Source organism: Somniosus microcephalus, chromosome 30 (genome assembly GCF_052327205.1).
Source record: "Somniosus microcephalus isolate GS21.2 chromosome 30, FLI_Smic_1.0, whole genome shotgun sequence".
NCBI lineage: Eukaryota > Metazoa > Chordata > Chondrichthyes > Squaliformes > Somniosidae > Somniosus > Somniosus microcephalus.
The window spans coordinates 25,148,134-25,165,759 of NC_141016.1; the positions used below are offsets into that span (position 1 = coordinate 25,148,134).

Consider the following 17,626-nt stretch of genomic DNA (forward strand, 5'->3'; position numbering starts at 1 on the left):
CAGGATGGTGTGTGACTTGGAGGGGAACTTGAAGGTGGTGGTGTTCCCATGCGCCTGCTGCCCTTGTCCTTCTAGGTGGAGGAGGTCACGGGTTTGGGAGGTGCTGTCGAAGAAGCCTTGGTGAGTTGCTGCAGTGCATCTTGTAGATGGTACACACTGCAGCCACGGTACGCCGGTGGTGGAGGGAGTGAATGTTTAAGGTGGTGGATGGGGTGCCAGTTAATCGTGTTAGTCGTTGGATATTCCAGGGGTCAGAGTGCATTAGTCGCCGGGTCTTCCAGGGGTCAGAGTGCATTGGTCGCCGGGTATTCCGGGGTTAGAGTACATTGGTTGCCGGGTATTCTAAGGGTCAGAGTGCATTGGTTGTCGGTTATTCCAGGGGTCGGAGTGCGTTAGTCGCCAGGTATGCCAGGGGTCAGAGTGCATTAGTCGCTGGGTATTCCAGGGGTCAGAGTGCATTGGTCGCTAGGTATTCCAGGGGTCGGAGTGCGTTGGTTGTCGGGTATTCCAGGGGTTGGAGTGCGTTGGTCGTCGGGTATTCCAGGGTCGGAGTGCGTTGGTTGTTGTGTACTTCACAGATCTGTGTTGTCCATGTTAATCATCTTCAAGGGTGGGGAGAATGGGGTAAACATTTTGTATATGTAAATCTGTCATACTCGGAGCAATTCATTATAGGTTCAATTTCTTCTTAACAATTCCTTTTCCAGGTCAGCTTAGCATATGCATATGAAACAAAAGATGCACTGTGTTTAGTCTTAACCATTATGAACGGAGGTGATTTGAAGTTCCACATTTACAGTATGGGAAACCCAGGCTTTGAAGAGGAGCGGGTTATTTTCTATGCTGCTGAGATCTGTTGCGGCCTGGACCACCTTCACCGGGAAGGTATTGCATATCGGTAAGTGAGGCTGCAATCCTTGAATTCACGCCAGAACTACATAAATACAAGTTGTTGGTGAATTCACAAGTCCAATGTAGCTGAACAGAAACAGCTTTTGAGAACAGCAAGAGGCCGCTAGCCCCGAAACATTGTCAAGATTTGATCGCTCAATCCCACCTACCGATTTGTATCCATCGTTGCCTTCTTACTCCAGACACAATACATAATTTTCTCATGAAATCATTTATACCCTCGGCCAGGAGGCCGTTTCCAGGCCAGCTTTGAACCATTTTCTCCGGACCCCTCAGGTCTTTTGAGGCGCGAGTTAATGTGGGCAGGGACCTATTTGCTAGTAGACATCTATTTTGTAACCAATGGTGAGCTTTCACTGCTAACTGGTCAACATTTAAGAATTGTTTTAGACAGGTGGTTGATGGACAGGAGGTTAAAAGGTTAGGGGAGCAAGGCAGGTGCACAGGATTCAAACTGCTGCTACTGTGGAAGTTGGGACACCAGCGGGGATTGATTGGGCCAAATGGCCAGTTTCCAGGTTGTAATTTCTACATAATCACTGACTCCTGCTGATGAATAGAAGTGACTGATGGTTGCCTGGCCAAGAGTTTTAAGAGCTCCATGTGTCGGACATGAGTTGACTTATTAACTGGGGTAAATGGCTTCCAGCGGAGTTGAGTGCAGAGTTTTGTGATCACTGGCCTGATTTTTTTTTCCTTCCAGGAGGTTAAATGACAGGAAATTTAAATCGCTATTTTCCTTCAGTGTGTATCAGATAAAATGAAGTTGGCTAGTTTCCACGCAAAACGAAGAGAAGAAAATGTGGCTAATTGTAGAAGCATAGAAGATAGGAGCAGGAGTAGGCCATTCGGCCCCTCGAGCCTGCTCCACCATTTACTGAGATCATGGCTGATCATCCAAATTCAGTACCCTGTCCCTGCCTTCTCCCCATACCCCTTGATCCCTTTAGCCTTAAGAAATATATCTAACTCCTTCTTGAATATATTCAATGAATTGGCCTCAACTGCCTTCTGTGGTAGAGAATTCCACAGGTTCACCACTCTCTGGGCGAGGAAATTCCTCCTCATCTCTGTCCTAAATGGCTTACCCCTTATCCTTAGACTGTGACCCCTGGTTCTGGACTCCCCGGCTATCGGGAACACCCTTCCTGCATCAAGTCTGTCTAGTCCTGTTAGAATTTTATAAGTTTCAATGAGATCCCCTCTCATTCTTCTAAACTCCAGCGAGTATAAGCCCAATCGACCCAATCGCTCCTCATATGTTATTCCCAGGTATCAGTCTGGGTTTAGTCTGATAGCACGAAAGGAACACAATTGTTGGAATAATATCCTTAATTGTTGTGACTCATGAAGCAAGTCCAAATCCTTGGTGAGGTTGACTGAAGGAGGTGGTCCATGGCTGAAAATGATTGAGAAGCCCCACTTCATCCTTTTAGTGGCCTCCTGTGACAACTTATTCCACAACTTGATTGAGATTAAGTAACCCTGCTTAACTCCTATAAAGAATTTTTAAACTGTGTCCCTCTGGTATTTGATGCTTTCTCCCTCACAGAAATCACAGAAACCCCACAGTGCAGATAGAGGCCATTTCGGCCCATCGAGCCTGCACCGACACATATCCCACCCGATCCCCGTAACCCCTACACCAACACATATCCCACTCTATCCCCGTAACCCCACGTATTTAATCCCCCTAACACTAAGGGTCAATTTATCATAGCCAATCAACCTAACCCGCACATCTTTGGACTGTGGGAGGAAACCGGAGCACCCGGAGGAAACCCACGCAAACACGGGGAGAATGTGCAAACTCCACACAGACAGTCACCCGAGGCCAGATTCGAACCCGGGTCCCTGGCGCTGTGAGGCAACAGTGCTAACCACTATGAACAGTTTGGATGCTCTGCCTGCCGTGAGAGTGTGGGGATCCCACCCAAGTGACCTCGCCACTTTAGTTGGCACAGTGCCGGCTCCAGCAGAATAAGCAGCAAAAGGGCGCAATAGAACAATGTGTATTGTCATGAATCTTATCATGACTCATGAAGTAACACTGGGCGGCCAGCTGGTGGCACCGTCCAAGGAGTATAAACACTCGGGCGTGGGCCCAGCTTGCTCAGGATGTTTCTGTAACCAGGAACTAGTGATGTAACTAGAAATCTCATGGTTTTGAAACAGTTGATTAAAGCCTTGTTTTATACTCAAACTAAGCGCTCAGAAGCCTTTTTACATCATGCATCACAATGTCAACGGTGGTTGGCTGCAAGCTGACCTCCATCTAGTGTCATCCATCTAGATCTGTGCCCGTAGCAATGATCATCCATCTAGATCTGTGCCCGTAGCAATGAGATCACCTCGGGGGGGGTTTGTTTTCACTCCAGTTTGGCAGCGGTACAATTTAATCCTGCAAAAGCCACAAGATTCCCTGTAGCTGGCCCGTGTGCTTTGGGGTTTGATGAACGGTGGTCGTGCTGGAGTGTCTTTTTTTTTTAAATCTCTCAACACACACTTTTCTGACGAAAGGTCATCGACCTGAAAGGTTGACTCTCTCCGCAGATGCTGCCTGACCTGCTGAGCATTCCCAGCATTTTCTGTTAATATTTTAGACTTCCAGCGTCCGCAGTATTTTGCTTGTGTTGAGTTTTCAATCTGCTGAATTCACCGAGTAAAACTTCGGGCGCCGTCATCGATAACTGCGTATCGAGCCCAGATTATGGAACTTGGTTTTTCGTACAACTAAAGCAGTGAACCTTAAGCCTTAGCTAATGGGAACGATGGCATAGTGGTTAGGTTACTGGGCTGGTAATCCAGAGGTCTGGACTCGCTGATCCGGAGACGTGAGTTCAAATCCCACCACAGTAGCAGGGAATTTAAATTCAATTAAATAAATCTGGAATAAAAAGCTAGTAATCCAGAGGCCTAGACTAATGATCCTGAGTTGTGAGTTCAAACCCCACAACCTTCTGACTCCGAGGCGAGTCTGCTACCAACTGAGCCACAGCTGACATCCATTTGAGAGGGCTACCAGTTGTCAGACAAGATCTGATTTTATTATTTTGATATATTTGTCATAATTTTAATATATTGCTACATTATTTTATTCAAGCATAAATATTTACATCATTCTGATCTCTTTGGTATCTCTGACTTCCTGTTCTCCCCCTCCCGTAACTCAGTACAGTAGAGATGCACAACCTCATCGGGTTTGGTAGCATAGTGATTATGTTACTGGGCTGGTAATCCAGAGGTCTGGACTCATGATCCGGAGACGTGTAGTTCAAATCCCACCACGGCAGCAGGGGAATTTAAATTCAATTAAATAAATCTGGAATATAAAAGCTAGGAGTGATGGTGACCGTTGAAACTACTGGATTGTCGTAAAATCAGGAAAGGAAATCGTCCGCCTATATGCCAGACCCACAGCAATGGGGGGTTCCCTTAACTGCCCTCTGAAATGGCCTAACAAGCCACTCAGTTGTTGCCTTGCCAACGATGCCCAGATCCCATGAATAAAGGAAAGAATCTCCTCTCCTAACTATTGTGGGTGGGGGGAGGCAGTTTTTAATGATGCTAATGCTTCCGAGGTCATTGTTTTCCTACCTACACACCATGTGATAAGATGTCTCATTCGCCTTTGCAATCACTTTGAGAATACCTGTCTTAATTTGGCTTCATCAACTCCGAGAGAGAGACGAGGAGATTTGTAAATGATGTCGCACTAAAGCTCCGAAGGTCAGCGGGGTACCACTGAAGGGCAGGATTTCCTGAAGGTGAAATTGTTGGCAGCAGCTTTGAAGATAAGGGACCTTCAAGGTTTCTGTGTTATTGGGCACGATATTATCCTGCAACCCTTAAATGTCACTGCAACTTTTAAAATAATTTCATTAACATTTAATTGGCTGGACGGTGGGTGGGGAGTGGTAGAATCTGTCCAATTTCAGATAATAACACGGAAATATGGTCGTTGAAATTCCTGCATAATCAATTGAAAGCTTTGGGTGTGGAGGTAACTCTCAGTGACTTCTCATTCAGTTTCAGCCTCTCGGTGCTTTTGGTCCAAGCATTGATTCCCACTGTGCAAGGGAATTATCTTCAAGTTCACCTTTAAAAGGTTTTGACGTTACTGTTTTTCTAAGTCCTTTCAGCTGGGCAGTGGTGCCGGGAAACCAGTAGATGTGGAAAGGTAAACAGCAAGAAAAATGTTTTTTAAAAAAAAACACAATTGCTTGTCAGAATAAGAAGTGTAATTGTATCTTAATAAGAGTTCTACATACGTAGCACTCAAATTATAAAACATGCCAAGATACTTCAAACGAGTGCAGCCTTTCACCCAGCAGCTCTGCGAGAGTTGGGAGAGGTGACCAAAAGTATGTTCTAGCAGGTAGTTTTAACAAGACATTCCCGCACGACCGCTGGTAATCAAACCCCAAAGTACACGGGCCAGCTACAGTCAATCTCGTGGCCAGGATTAAATTTGTGCCACTGCCAAAATGAGGCTGGAAAGTCTAGTATACAACCAGAAAATGCAGGAAATACTCAGCCTCTGTGGAGAGAGAAACAAAGATAACGGGCCAGAAATTCGCGGCCAGAAACGTGAGTACGGTCGGGGTACTCACGCATCTGGCCGTTGGAAATGCCGGCGTTCAGCAGGAACAGCGCATGCGGGGAACGCCGGCATTTCCAGACCCGAGGTCTATTCACAGCGCGTGCGACTGCACAGGCAGCACTTGCGCAGTGAACTTTGTGGATTTCAATGATGGATTCAGTGAGGGTAAGTCCTTAGAAGTTACACTTGAAAAAAGCAAGTGTAAAGTTGTTCATTGGCTGCGGAGGAAGATATATTTTATCGTGGAGCTTCTGAAATGCAATATTTTTGTTTGGGAAAGGGAGGGAAGTTATTTTAAGAAATTTTAAGTAAATTTTAAAGTTTAAATTTTTTTTTTTAAAGGGTTTTCAGAACGGTAGGTAGAAGGAGCAATTGTGGCTGTGTGAATGGAATGTGAGAATGAGTTATGTATGTATGTCCACATATATTCCTTTACGTATATGTATGTATGTTTTATATTCCTTTACTAATGTGTATGAATGTATGTTTTTAATTATGATTTTCCAATAAGTTACTTTCTCTGAAAGTCATAATTAAATAATACATTCATACACATAAGTAAAGGAATATATACATAACACGCAAAGGAATATATACAGACATACATACTTTCAGAAGCTCCACGATAATAAATATCTTCCTCCGCAGCCTCTGGAGCAACTGTACCCATGCTTTTTTCATGTGTAAGTTGTAATGACTTGACCTCACTGAAAGCATTAATGAAAGCAGCGAATTATACTGCGCACGCGCTGCCTGTGCAGTCGCACGCGTTCTGCCTCTGAACCCCTTTGTTCAGAGGACAGGAAATGCCGGTTTTCCCCACATGCACTGTGCATGCTGAAAACCGGCATTTCATCCGGCCAGATGCGTAAGTACCCCCGACCGTACTCGCGCATTTGGAAGGGAATTACTGGGCCAACATTTTACATGTCAATAAAATGAAAAATTTAACAATTGCACGACTTGCCCCCTCGCATCTGCGACTGAGGGTCCAAGGAGGTGCATTGCGCAAGAGGTCATCATCGTACGTATCCTCACACTGTTCCCTTTGGGGAACTGTATGAAGTGGTGGAAGGATTTATGGCCGTGATTAACGCTCATTCCGTGACCGTAACCATCTTTGAACCAGCCATTAGGGTGGTTAGTCCTATGGCGGGAGGGTTTTACGGGCTCCCACAACCCATCTGAGGGGGGGGGGGGCCACCAACACCCACGGACGCAAGTATCCCGCTGGATGTCCACCCAGAATTTAAAGTTGGACCTCCGACTCCACTTGCCGGGACTGTCTGGAGTGGGGTTCAAAACCCTATTCCTTCTGGCCCAGCGGCGGGGATGCTTACTGCTACGCAAAAGGCCCACTCCGCACAAAAGGTGACACCCATACGTTTCCTGCGCCTTTTCCCTATGCTGCCATTTCACGTTGCTAATCGGATTGGGCCTTTGTCATAGCGGTAGGATCCCCGCCGCTGGGCCAGATCAGGGTAGGGTTTCGAACCCCGCTCCAGACAGTCCCGGCAAGTGGAGTCGGAGCTCCGGCTCTAAATTCTGGGTTGACATCCAGTGGGATATTTGCGTCCGTGGGTGTGGGTGGCCCCCCCTCCTTGTATAGCTTGTGGGAGCCCGTAAAACCCTCCCGCCATAGGACTAACCGCCCTAATGGCTGGTTCAAAGATGGTTACGGTCACGGAATGAGCGTTAATCATGGCCATAAATCCTTCCACCACTTCATACAGTTCCCCAAAGGGAACAGTGTGAAGACACGTATGACAACGACATTGCTAAATAAATAAATGGAATTTAAAAAATTCTTTTAGGGGTTTTAAAAGTCTTTAAATTGCTTTAATTCTCTTTAAAACTACTTCAGATTACTCAAAATAATGTAAACATTTTAAAAAGTTTATAAAAGTTACCAAAATCTTCAAAAAACTTCCAAAAACCTATTTAAACTGCTGCTTTGCATGTAAAAATGCTTAGCAGCTTGACAGAAACATTGGGGGCGTGTCCAGTGAAACTGAGACCTCAAGGGGCGTGTCTCACTTACACTGCACGCTCCTGGCTTCGCGCTGGCTGCACTACTGGGCGGCGTGACGTCATACGCTGCCCGGGATTCTTCTTTTTCAAACACCAAGTCCAGGCGTCCCTGGAGCTGATCGGCAGTAGCGCGGGGTAAGTGCATATACGGGGCTTGCACGCGCGGCAAGCCCCGTTCACCAATTTCTGGCCCAACCTTTCTAGGTCGATGACCTTTCGACAGAACTGGAAAAAGTTAGAGATGTAACAGGTTTTAAGCAAGTACAGAGGCAGAGAAAGGGGGGGGAGGGGAGGAAAGAACAAAAGGGACAGTCTGTGATAGGGTCAGAGGCAGGAGAGATTAAGAGACAAAAGGGATGATGGTGCAAGGCCAAAGGACCATCTAATAATAATAATAATCAACTTTATTGTCATCGTTAGTGCACAAGTGCAGTACAACGAAATGTAGGCTTGCGGCTCCCGAGAGTGTACATTTAGATTAAGACATTTAAACATTCAACATACATTTGGCTTGTAATACATTAACATTAATCTCCTTGTCCCATTACCATCTCCTCTGGCCTCGCACCATCATCCCTTTTGTCATTTAATCTCTCCTGCCTCTGACCCTATCACAGACCGTCCCTTTTGTTCTTTCCTCCCCTCCCCCCTTTCCCTGCCTCTGTACTTGCTTAAAACCTGTTACATCTCTAACTTTTTCCAGTTCTGACGAAGGGTCATCGACCTGAAACGTCAACTCTGTTTCTCTCTCCACAGATGCTGCCTGACCTGCTGAGTATTTCCAGCATTTTCTGTTTTTATTTCAGATTTCCAGCATCCGCAGTATTTTACTTTTGCCGAGCAGTCTAGTAATGTCGAGACTGCAGCTCGGTGATGGGATGTGTGCAGATCCATCTCATTTTGCTGTTTTCTATTCCTCAACAGGGATCTGAAGCCAGAGAACGTTCTGCTCGATGACAATGGTGAGTGTTGCACAAGGTTTCCTAGGTGATGCGTGCAGTCTTCTCAGTTCGTTGAGAGGGTTGTTAACTGTTCATTAACTGTAGCTCGCATCCACTTCTCCCTGGCATGCTGGGGGTCAGCCCAAGAGATACTCTTGAACCAAGTTGAATGTTTCCATTACTCTAAATCAAATTGCTTTCCTGTTCTGAGAACCACGGGCGCGATCTTGCCAGCCCTGGGGAGGTGGGTATGGAGGTGGGACTGCCGGTAAAATGGCAGAATCTGGAAGCAGGTGCCCAACCCGCCTCCATGCCATCTTGTCAGGAGGTGGGTTGTCAGGAGGCGGGTAGCCGACTCGCGCCGGGTCCCGTCTCCTTGGAGGCAGGAAGGGGATTAGTGCCACTTATCTGCCTGTTAACAGGTAATTAACAGGCAGATAAGAGGATTATCCCCATTTTGCCCACACAAGTGCGGGCTTCCTGACGGCTCCGAACCCCGTCGGGGTTACCGAGGCGAGCAGTGGGTCTGCGGGGGTCGGAGGGGTGCAAAAGTGTGCTGTGAAGGTAAGTGATGGGTGCAAGTGTGGAGAGGTGAATATGTGAGGTAAGTGGAAAGTGATAGAAAATGTTTATTTACCTTTGTTTCTTCCTGTAGGCTTCAATCGGTGGGGATGCGGAGAGTCTCACCTCCGCGGCAGAGATGACCGATGGCTGCTGCATTCTCCAATGCAACAACCATCTAATTTCTGCTAACGAAAGAGGTTTGATGAGTCTTAAATACAAGGACACATCAAACTACAGAGAATGTCAGTGTTTGACAGCTTCACATTTTTGACAGATGAAACGTCATACGTTGACGTTCTCTGTAACCGACTTTCCCTTAATTGGCCTGCTGAACCCGCTGGACAGGCTGAACAAGTTCAATCAAGGGAAAATAGCGTGGGTTGGCCAGAAGTTGATGGAGGCGGGATTGAAACCCGACAAGTGGGAGTCCCGCCTCCAAAAGCTCCCCATTGGCAAAATCCAGCCCAATGACTTTGCTTACATATTATTGAATTTGTTTTTTGGGATTGCCCGACATCAGCAAAAGCTTGGGAGCGAGAATTGTCCATTTTTTTTCTCTCTTTTTTTCTTCCCTCCTTCTCCTTCGCGGCACTGACATTGGGTTTACCAGGGACCTTATTTTCTCCCTCTTGCCCTGCTCTTCATATCCCTTCTCCCTTGCACCTCGCAGAATTGAAAAGAGCTGTTTGAGCCACGTGTATTAACTGTGAACCAAGTGAATGTAATGATGCATTCACCTACCTTTTAAGCCATTAAGGTTTTGGTCATTGTTTGAGGCTGAGAGTCGGCGAGATCGTCTCTTGTGTCATGTTTGACTCGCACAAAAACAGAACTGAGTCTCCTAGCTGACGAAGCTGTACTGAAAATGTGTCCACCTCCCAGCCCGGGTGTCAGAAAGAACCTGACCCGACCCATATCCTGCTCCAACTTGATCCCGCGCTTCATCCCACTGTCGGGTGGAAAGACTTGAAGATCAGCTGTAAACAAGATCGTGCTCATTGTAATCATCATCCTTCCAGTGCCGTGCTCTTCTCTCCTCTTCTGGAGATGCTGACTCCTTCTTGGAGGACAGTTCCATGGGCACCATTTGTGGATCCTGCCCATGAGTTAGCTTGGAGCATTCCTCCCCTCTTTGGAATGAGAGGCTTTATCTCTCCACTCTTTAGAATGTGCAGGATTATAAGAACAAAAGAAATAGGAGCAGGAATAGGCCACTTGGCCCCTCGAGCCTGCTCCACCATTCAATAAGATCATGGCTGATCTTGGGCTCAAAGCCACTTCCCCGCCCGCTCCCCATAACCCTTCACTCCCTTATCTTGCAAAAATCTGTCTATCTCCACCTTCAATGTATTTAATGACCCAGCCTCCACAGCTCTCTGGGGCAGAGAATTCCACAGATTTACGACCCTCTGAGAGAAGAAATTCCTCCTCATCTCAGTTCTAAAAGGGCGACCCTTTATTCTGAAACTATGCCCCCGAGTTCTAGATTTCCCCACAAGGGGAAACAACCTCTCTGCATCTACCTTGTCGAGCCTCCTCAGTATCTTATATGTTTCAATAAGATCCCCTCTCATTCTTCTAAATTCCAATGAGTATAGGCTCAACCTTTCCTAATAAGTCAACCCCCTCATCTCTGGAATTAACCAAGTGAACCTTCTCTGAACTGCCTCCAATGCAAGTATACCTTCCTTAAATAAGGAGACCAAAACTCTACGCAGTACTCCAGGTGCGGTCTCACCAATACCCTGTACAGTTGTAGCAGGATTTCCCTGCTTTAATACTCCAACCCCTTTGAAATAAAGGCCAACATTACATTTGCCTTAATAACAACAGAAAATGCTGGAAAAACTCAGCAGGTCAGGCAACATCCGTGGAGAGAAATTTGAGTTGACGTTTCGGGTCGAACCCTTCTTCAAAACTGGAAAGAAAAGAAAATAGATCGAAGGCAGGGCTGCGATCGGACAAAAGAAGTGAAAGAAACAAAAGAAGTAAAAGAGACAATAAAAGGTATACGAAGCTAGACGAGATGGTAACAGGCTGAGATTAGGTGTAAAGTATACTGGCAGGGCAAGAGATAGCTGCCAGGTGTGAGAGAGAAACAAAAGGAAAGGGGGGGGGGAAAGGAGTGGAAAAATTACAAGTAAAAATGTAATAGGGGCCGAGGTTATGATCTGAAATTGTTGAACTCGATATTGAGTCCGGAAGGCTGCAGAGTGCCTAATCGAAAGATGAGGTGCTGTTCCTCGAGTTTACGCTGAGCTTCCGTGGAACAATGCAAGAGGCCAAGGACGGTGAGGTCCGAGTGGGAATGGAGTGGTGAATTAAAATGACAGGCGACCGGAAGCTCGGGGTCACCCTTACGGACTGAACGGAGGTGCTCCGCAAAGCGGTCACCCAATCTGCGTTTGGTCTCCCCAATGTAGAGGAGTCTTGTATTGTTCCATGGAAGCTCAACGTAAACTCAAGGAACAGCACCTCCTCTTCCGATTAGGCACTCTGCAGCCTTCCGGACTCAATATCGAGTTTAACAATTTCAGATCATAACCTTGGCCCCTATTACATTTTTACTTGTAATTTTTCCACTCCTTTCCACCGCCCCCCCCCCCCCCGCCTTTCCTTTTGTTTCTCTCTCACACCTGGCAGCTATCTCTTGCCCTGCCAGTACACTTCACACCTAATCTCAGCCTATTACCATCTCGTCTAGCTTCGAATACCTTTTATTGTCTCTTTTACTTCTTTTGTTTCTTTTAACTCTTTTGTCCGATAGCAGCCCTGCCTTCGATCGATTTTCTTTTCTTTCCAGTTTTGAAGAAGGGTTCGACCCGAAACGTCAACTCAAATTTCACTCCACGGATGTTGCCTGACCTGCTGAGTTTTTCCAGCATTTTCTGTTGTTATTTCGGATTTCCAACATCTGCAGTATTTTGCTATCATTCCATTTGCCTTTTTGATTACTTGCTGTACCTGCATGCTAACAGTGGAATCGTTGCCCCTCCCTCCTTGTTGCAATGAGAGCGATGGTTGCTCCCCACTTTAGAATGAGTGGGAAAGTTGCTTTCCTCTTTGGAATGCACCGGATGGTTGCTGCCCCCTTTTACAATGAGAGGGGTTGGTTTCCCCTCCCCCCTCTGTATAACAAAGCCCCACATTCTGTCACTGATATCTTTCAAAAAATTCGTTCCTGGGATGTGAGCGTCGCCGACAAGCCCATCATTTATTGCCCGTCCCTAATTGCCCTTGAGAAGGTGGTGGTGAGCCGCCTTCTTGAACCGCTACAGTCCGTGTGGTGAAGGTACTCCCACAGTGCTGTTAGGGAGGGAGTTCCAGGATTTTGACCCAGCGACGATGAAGGAACGGCCAATATACTTCCAAGTCAGGATGACGTGTGACTTGGAGGTGGTGGTGTTCCCATGCGCCTGCTGCCCTTGTCCTTCTAGGTGGTGGAGGTCACGGGTTTGTGTGAACTTGGCTGAAGCTCCACTATAATTGAGCGAGGGACTTCCCATCAATTTGAGTTTCTACCACGATTGGGATTGTAAACAAAGATGCATTATTCTCATTCCATTTGAACGCAGCTGGTTTCTTCTTTAAATATTCCCTGTCCCTATTTTATAATGACTCTCCCTTGACGCTAATGGAAGATAGCAGTTTATTTTATACAGCTGTGTCTTTGAGTAAGTCTCCAAGCCTGAGTGCTGCGCACCACAGAAGTTTTCAATTAACTGTTTGCACAAGTTTTCCATTGCAGCATTTCTGGTCACATTTCTTGAGGTGAAATGATCCACGTCATAACAAGGGGATGTGTGTTAGATGTTGGATTTTCCACACCCAACCTGCATATGGCTTCGAGTGTTGGCAAGGTCATCAGGGTGGGGACAGCGTGTTAGATCTGCCAGTGGAATGAGAAATTACATAGGATATATGGCACAGAAACAGGCCATTCGGCCCAACCTGTCCATGCCGGCTCGAGCCTCCTCCCGTCTTTCCTCATCTAAATCTATCAGCATAACCCTCTATTCCCTTCTCCCTCATATGCTTGTCTAGCCTCCCCTTAAATGCATCTATACTATTGGCTTCAACCACTCCCTGTGGCAGCGAGTTCCACATTCTCACCACTCTTTGGGTAAATAAGTTTCTTCTGAATTCCCTATTGGGTTTCTTGGTGAAATAGTTCTGCGTGGTTTCGAACCAGGGACCTTTTGCATGTTAAGCACAGGCGATAACCACTACACTGCAGGAACAGCCTACAATAATGTTGCCACCCGGTCTCGAACCAGGGACCTTTCGCGTGTAAGGCGAACGTGATAATCGCTACGCTACGGAAATATACTGTCAGTTTATTGGAGCTCCCTCACAGGGCACATCTCCACATAGTGACTCGCTCACCATTCCTGAATTCCTGCCACCACCATCTTACCAGAGGGCATTGAAGCTGCTGGCACCAGAGGTGGTGGTTGCTGTAATTGGCCTCCGCACCCCCTGGGCAAAGAGCAGGGAAAACTGGCTGGGATTCCAGCTCCAACTGCTATCTCGCAGCTCCTTCTGGACAGTGCACCAGTGAATATCAGGTGAGAGCAGTTACCCCGGCAACACCTGCTTCCCGGGCTCTCTCCGAAAGAAATTCCACTTGGATGAGGTACTGAAAAACAGCGGGTACCTGTGAGCCATACGTTCACCGCGGGCCGCGTCTCGCTGTGTCCCGGGCGTGTCTCGCCATACGCCGGCCGCGTCTCGCTGTGTCCCGGGCGTGTCTCGTCATACGCCAGCCGCGTCTTGCTGTGCCCCAGGCGTGTCTCGTCATACGCTGGCCGCGTCTCGCCGTGCCCCGGGCACGCCTCACTGCCGCCAGAAAAGGTGAGAAAACCTGGGACCATAGGAGCAGGAGGAGGCCATTCAGCCCCTCGAGCCTGTTCCGCCATTCAGTGAGATCATGGCTGATCTGCGACCTCACTCCAGATACCCGCCTTTGGCCCACATCCCTTCATACCTTTAGTGAACAAAAATCTATCAATCTCTGATTTAAAATTAACAATGGACCCAGCATCAACTGCCATATGCAGAACAGAGTTCCAAACTTCTACCAGCCTTTGTGTGTAGAAGTGTTTCCCAACTTCACTTGCAGGGGTTTGATCACAAATCTTTACAAACAAGCCTGTGACTTTGAGCAAGTTCTGATTCCAGACTAATGACAGGCCACTCGGTGATTCATCTGGGCCCACGCAGGCAGGAAACTCCGATTAAATACCCAGTGTCACTAATGTCACATCTCTTGGTGTTTTTTATTTTGTTGAACAGGACACATTAGATTATCGGATTTGGGATTGGCAGTGACGATACCAGACGGAGAAAAGATCCGCGGCCGGGTGGGAACAGTCGGATACATGGGTGAGCAGGCCACCGTTCCATCCAATCTCCGTCCGTAGCTGCAGGCTTTAACATGGCGTACAGGAAAAGGTTTTTGAAAACAGTGGGGCTAGCGTCATTTATTTATTTATATTTTTCCACGTAAAAAGGTTCCATTACACAGCGTTTATAGTCACTGACTGCGCGGACCACTTGAGGAGGGTTGTTTACCAGCAGTGGTGGCTTTCCTCTTCCCAAGCAAGAGCGTGCGATTTAAATATTTAGCTTAAACCCTGCAGTTAGTTCGCAAAGCAGATGACTCAGCTCGAAGACAGGGCTAGACAGACTGGATGCAGGGAGGATGTTTCCCCTGGCTGGGGGGGCCTAGAACGAGGGGTCACAGTCTAAGGATACGGGGTAGGACATTTAGGACTGAGATGAGGAGAAATTTCTTCACTCAGAGGGTGGTGAACCTGTGGAATTCTCTACCACAGAAGGCTGTGGAGGCCAAGTCACTGAATATATTTAAGAAGGCGATAGATAGATTTCTAGACACAAAAGGCATCAAGGGGTATGGGGAGAGAGCGGTAATATGGTATTGAGATAGAGGATCAGCCATGATCACATTGAATGGCGGAGCAGGCTCGAAGGGCCGAATGGCCGACTCCTGCTCCTATTTTTCTATGTTTCTAAGACATGTGTGAAGCGATTCAAAGGGTTTCCCGATGTGACTCGGAAACCTCCAAACTCAATCCTCGTCCCCCTTGGCTGCATCTCCTACCTACACAAACTTAAACCGAGGCTTTCAGCACTACTGGGCCCGTCGTGCGATGGGCAAATAATGCAAACTCTCAGTGAGTAGCGCGGGGAGGTTGTGGGGAAGAAAACTGCTTCAGCTTTATGGGCGCTAGTTTGGGCGGTCTTGCTCAGGGCACCAGGAGAACTTCCCTACTCCTCAATATTTATCCCTCAATCAACATAACAAGAACAGATTACCTGGTCATTATCACATTGCTGTTTGTGGGAGCTTGCTGTGTGCAAATTGGCTGCCGCTTTTCCCACATTTCAACAGTGACTCCACTTCAAAAGTACTTCATTGGCTGTAAAGGGCATTGAGACGTCCGGTGGTCATGAACGGCGCTATAGAAATGCAAGTCTTTCTACAGCCACCTGAACAGGCAGACGGGGCCTCGTTGCCACACTGAGGCACCAGCCTAGATTACGTGCTCAAGCCTCTGGAGAGACTTTAGATGGTCAGGAGAAAGGTAGCAAGGTGACGTCGTGTTTTAGGACACACCCAAAGAGCAAGTGACGGCAGATCAGCTTCTGATGATGGAGTTGAGAGAGAAAGGACAACGTACGGAGCAGCGGAGAATATGGCTGGAGCATAAATCACTGATGAGGAGAGGGGGGGACTGGGTGCTAATTTTAAAATGTAAACGAGGATCTTTGACGTAATAAAACTCACTACGCACTTGTTTTGAGTATAAAGCAAGGCTTTAATCAACTTGTTTCAGAACATGGAGGTCTAGTTGTACTTCACTAGTTCCTTGTCTTACAAAATGTCCCTGGCAAGCTGGGGCCAACGCCCGAGTATTTATACTCCTTGGACGGCGCCACCAGCTGGCCGTCCAGTGTTATTTCATAGGTAGTTTCTCGATGATGAGATTTATGACATTCTTCATTTAACAGATATTAATTTTGCTACTAACTCCTCTCCTGTTCTTCACTGCTGTGCACGTTCCTGTAGCTGCAGGGATGGGCCTCAGGGGGGCCTGATGTGCAGCTGGTTGCTAAGAGATGACGCACACATGGGAGTACCATCAGGATGAGGCGCCCTTTGCGCGCTTTGTTCGATGCCTCCCCCAGTGGTTGAAGTCAGCAGCCGTTGCTTGGCACCACCCACTCATGGCACAGTGAGCTCAGGGATCCTCCGTGGACATGACCCACTCTGGCGGGTTTTAAGCAGCGTCTTAAAGGCGGAGAGGTTCAGGGCGAGAATTCCAGAACTGAGGGCCCAGGCAGCTGAAGACGCAGCCGCCAGTAGTGGAGTGGAGAAAATCCGGGATGCACAAGAGGCCAGAATTGGAGGAGCGCAGAGGCCCATGTTGGAACCAATGGCATAGGTCGAAAAAGTGTTGAATTCTTTCAGGCACAGTTTCAGGAGCTAGGAAAAAATTACAGAACAGGACCTCAAAGGCAGAATTGCGCCCAGTGCCACGTGCTAGAAACAGGAAGATAGTACAGGTAAATGCGTGGCCGGAGGAATGGTGCAGGAGGGAGGGTTTCAGATTCTTGGGGCATTGGGACCAGATCTGGGGGAAGGAGGCCAGAATTGGACAAGCACAGAGATCTCGGAGGGTTGTGGGGCTGGAGGAGATTACAGAGATAGGGAGGGGCGAGGCCATAGAGGGATTCGAACACAAGGATGAGAATTTTTAATTTGAGGTGTTGCCGGACCGGGAGCCAATGTAGGTCAGCGAGCACAGGGGTGATGGCGATTGGGACTTGGTGCGAGTCAGGATATAGGCAGCAGAGTTTTTTTTTACATTTGAAGCGGGTGCAGGTAGACAATTCCACAAGTCCACCATTATAATTCTTTGAAATGCTAGAATTGAAATACTAGGATCGATTTGGGTACCGAAAGATATGGCGGTAAGGCAGGTAAATGGAGTTTGAGGTACAGATCGGTCATAATCTAATTGAATGGCGGAGCAGGCCCGAGGGGCTAAATGACCTCCTCCTGTTCCTTGAAACCTGCAGCGAACACAACGCACAAGCCCGTTTGCTCAAAGTATCTTGACTTTTGGGCAGATCTGTTAAATTTTGCGTCGAGTGCTTGACTTTCCCCCTCCCTCCACTCTCAGCTCCCGAGGTGATAAACAATGAGCACTACACGGTGAGCCCCGACTGGTGGGGGCTGGGCTGCCTGGTTTACGAAATGACGGCCGGGCACTCGCCGTTCCGCGCCCGGAAAGAGCGGGTGAAGCGGGAAGAGGTGGAAAAGCGGGTGCAGGAGCAGGAGGAGGAATATTGCGACAAATTCACAGAGGACGCCAAGCACATCTGCAGGATGGTGAGTTTGCGGAAGCCACACGAGGCGGGGGGTGGGGGAGGGAGTGCAGACTGGAACATTTTACGTCCTAACGTCGCCAGTAGAAAAGCTGAGCGACAGCAAGTGGGTTGGCGGCTCCGCTCCGCCCCGCCATTGGTGCTGGTTTGGCAGATTTCG

General features: G+C 47.7%; 1 protein-coding gene across 1 annotated transcript in view; it reads left to right on the top strand.

Moving 5' to 3' along the window:
• The window catches only part of grk5l (G protein-coupled receptor kinase 5 like), a 241,521-nt gene that overhangs the window by 207,848 nt on the left and 16,047 nt on the right, over window positions 1–17,626 (top strand). Inside the window, exons 9-12 of the mRNA XM_085971231.1 lie at window positions 708–898; window positions 8,471–8,508; window positions 14,347–14,436; window positions 17,262–17,470. Coding sequence (XP_085827357.1) covers window positions 708–898; window positions 8,471–8,508; window positions 14,347–14,436; window positions 17,262–17,470 — 528 coding nt within the window. The remainder of the gene's footprint in view (window positions 1–707; window positions 899–8,470; window positions 8,509–14,346; window positions 14,437–17,261; window positions 17,471–17,626) is intronic.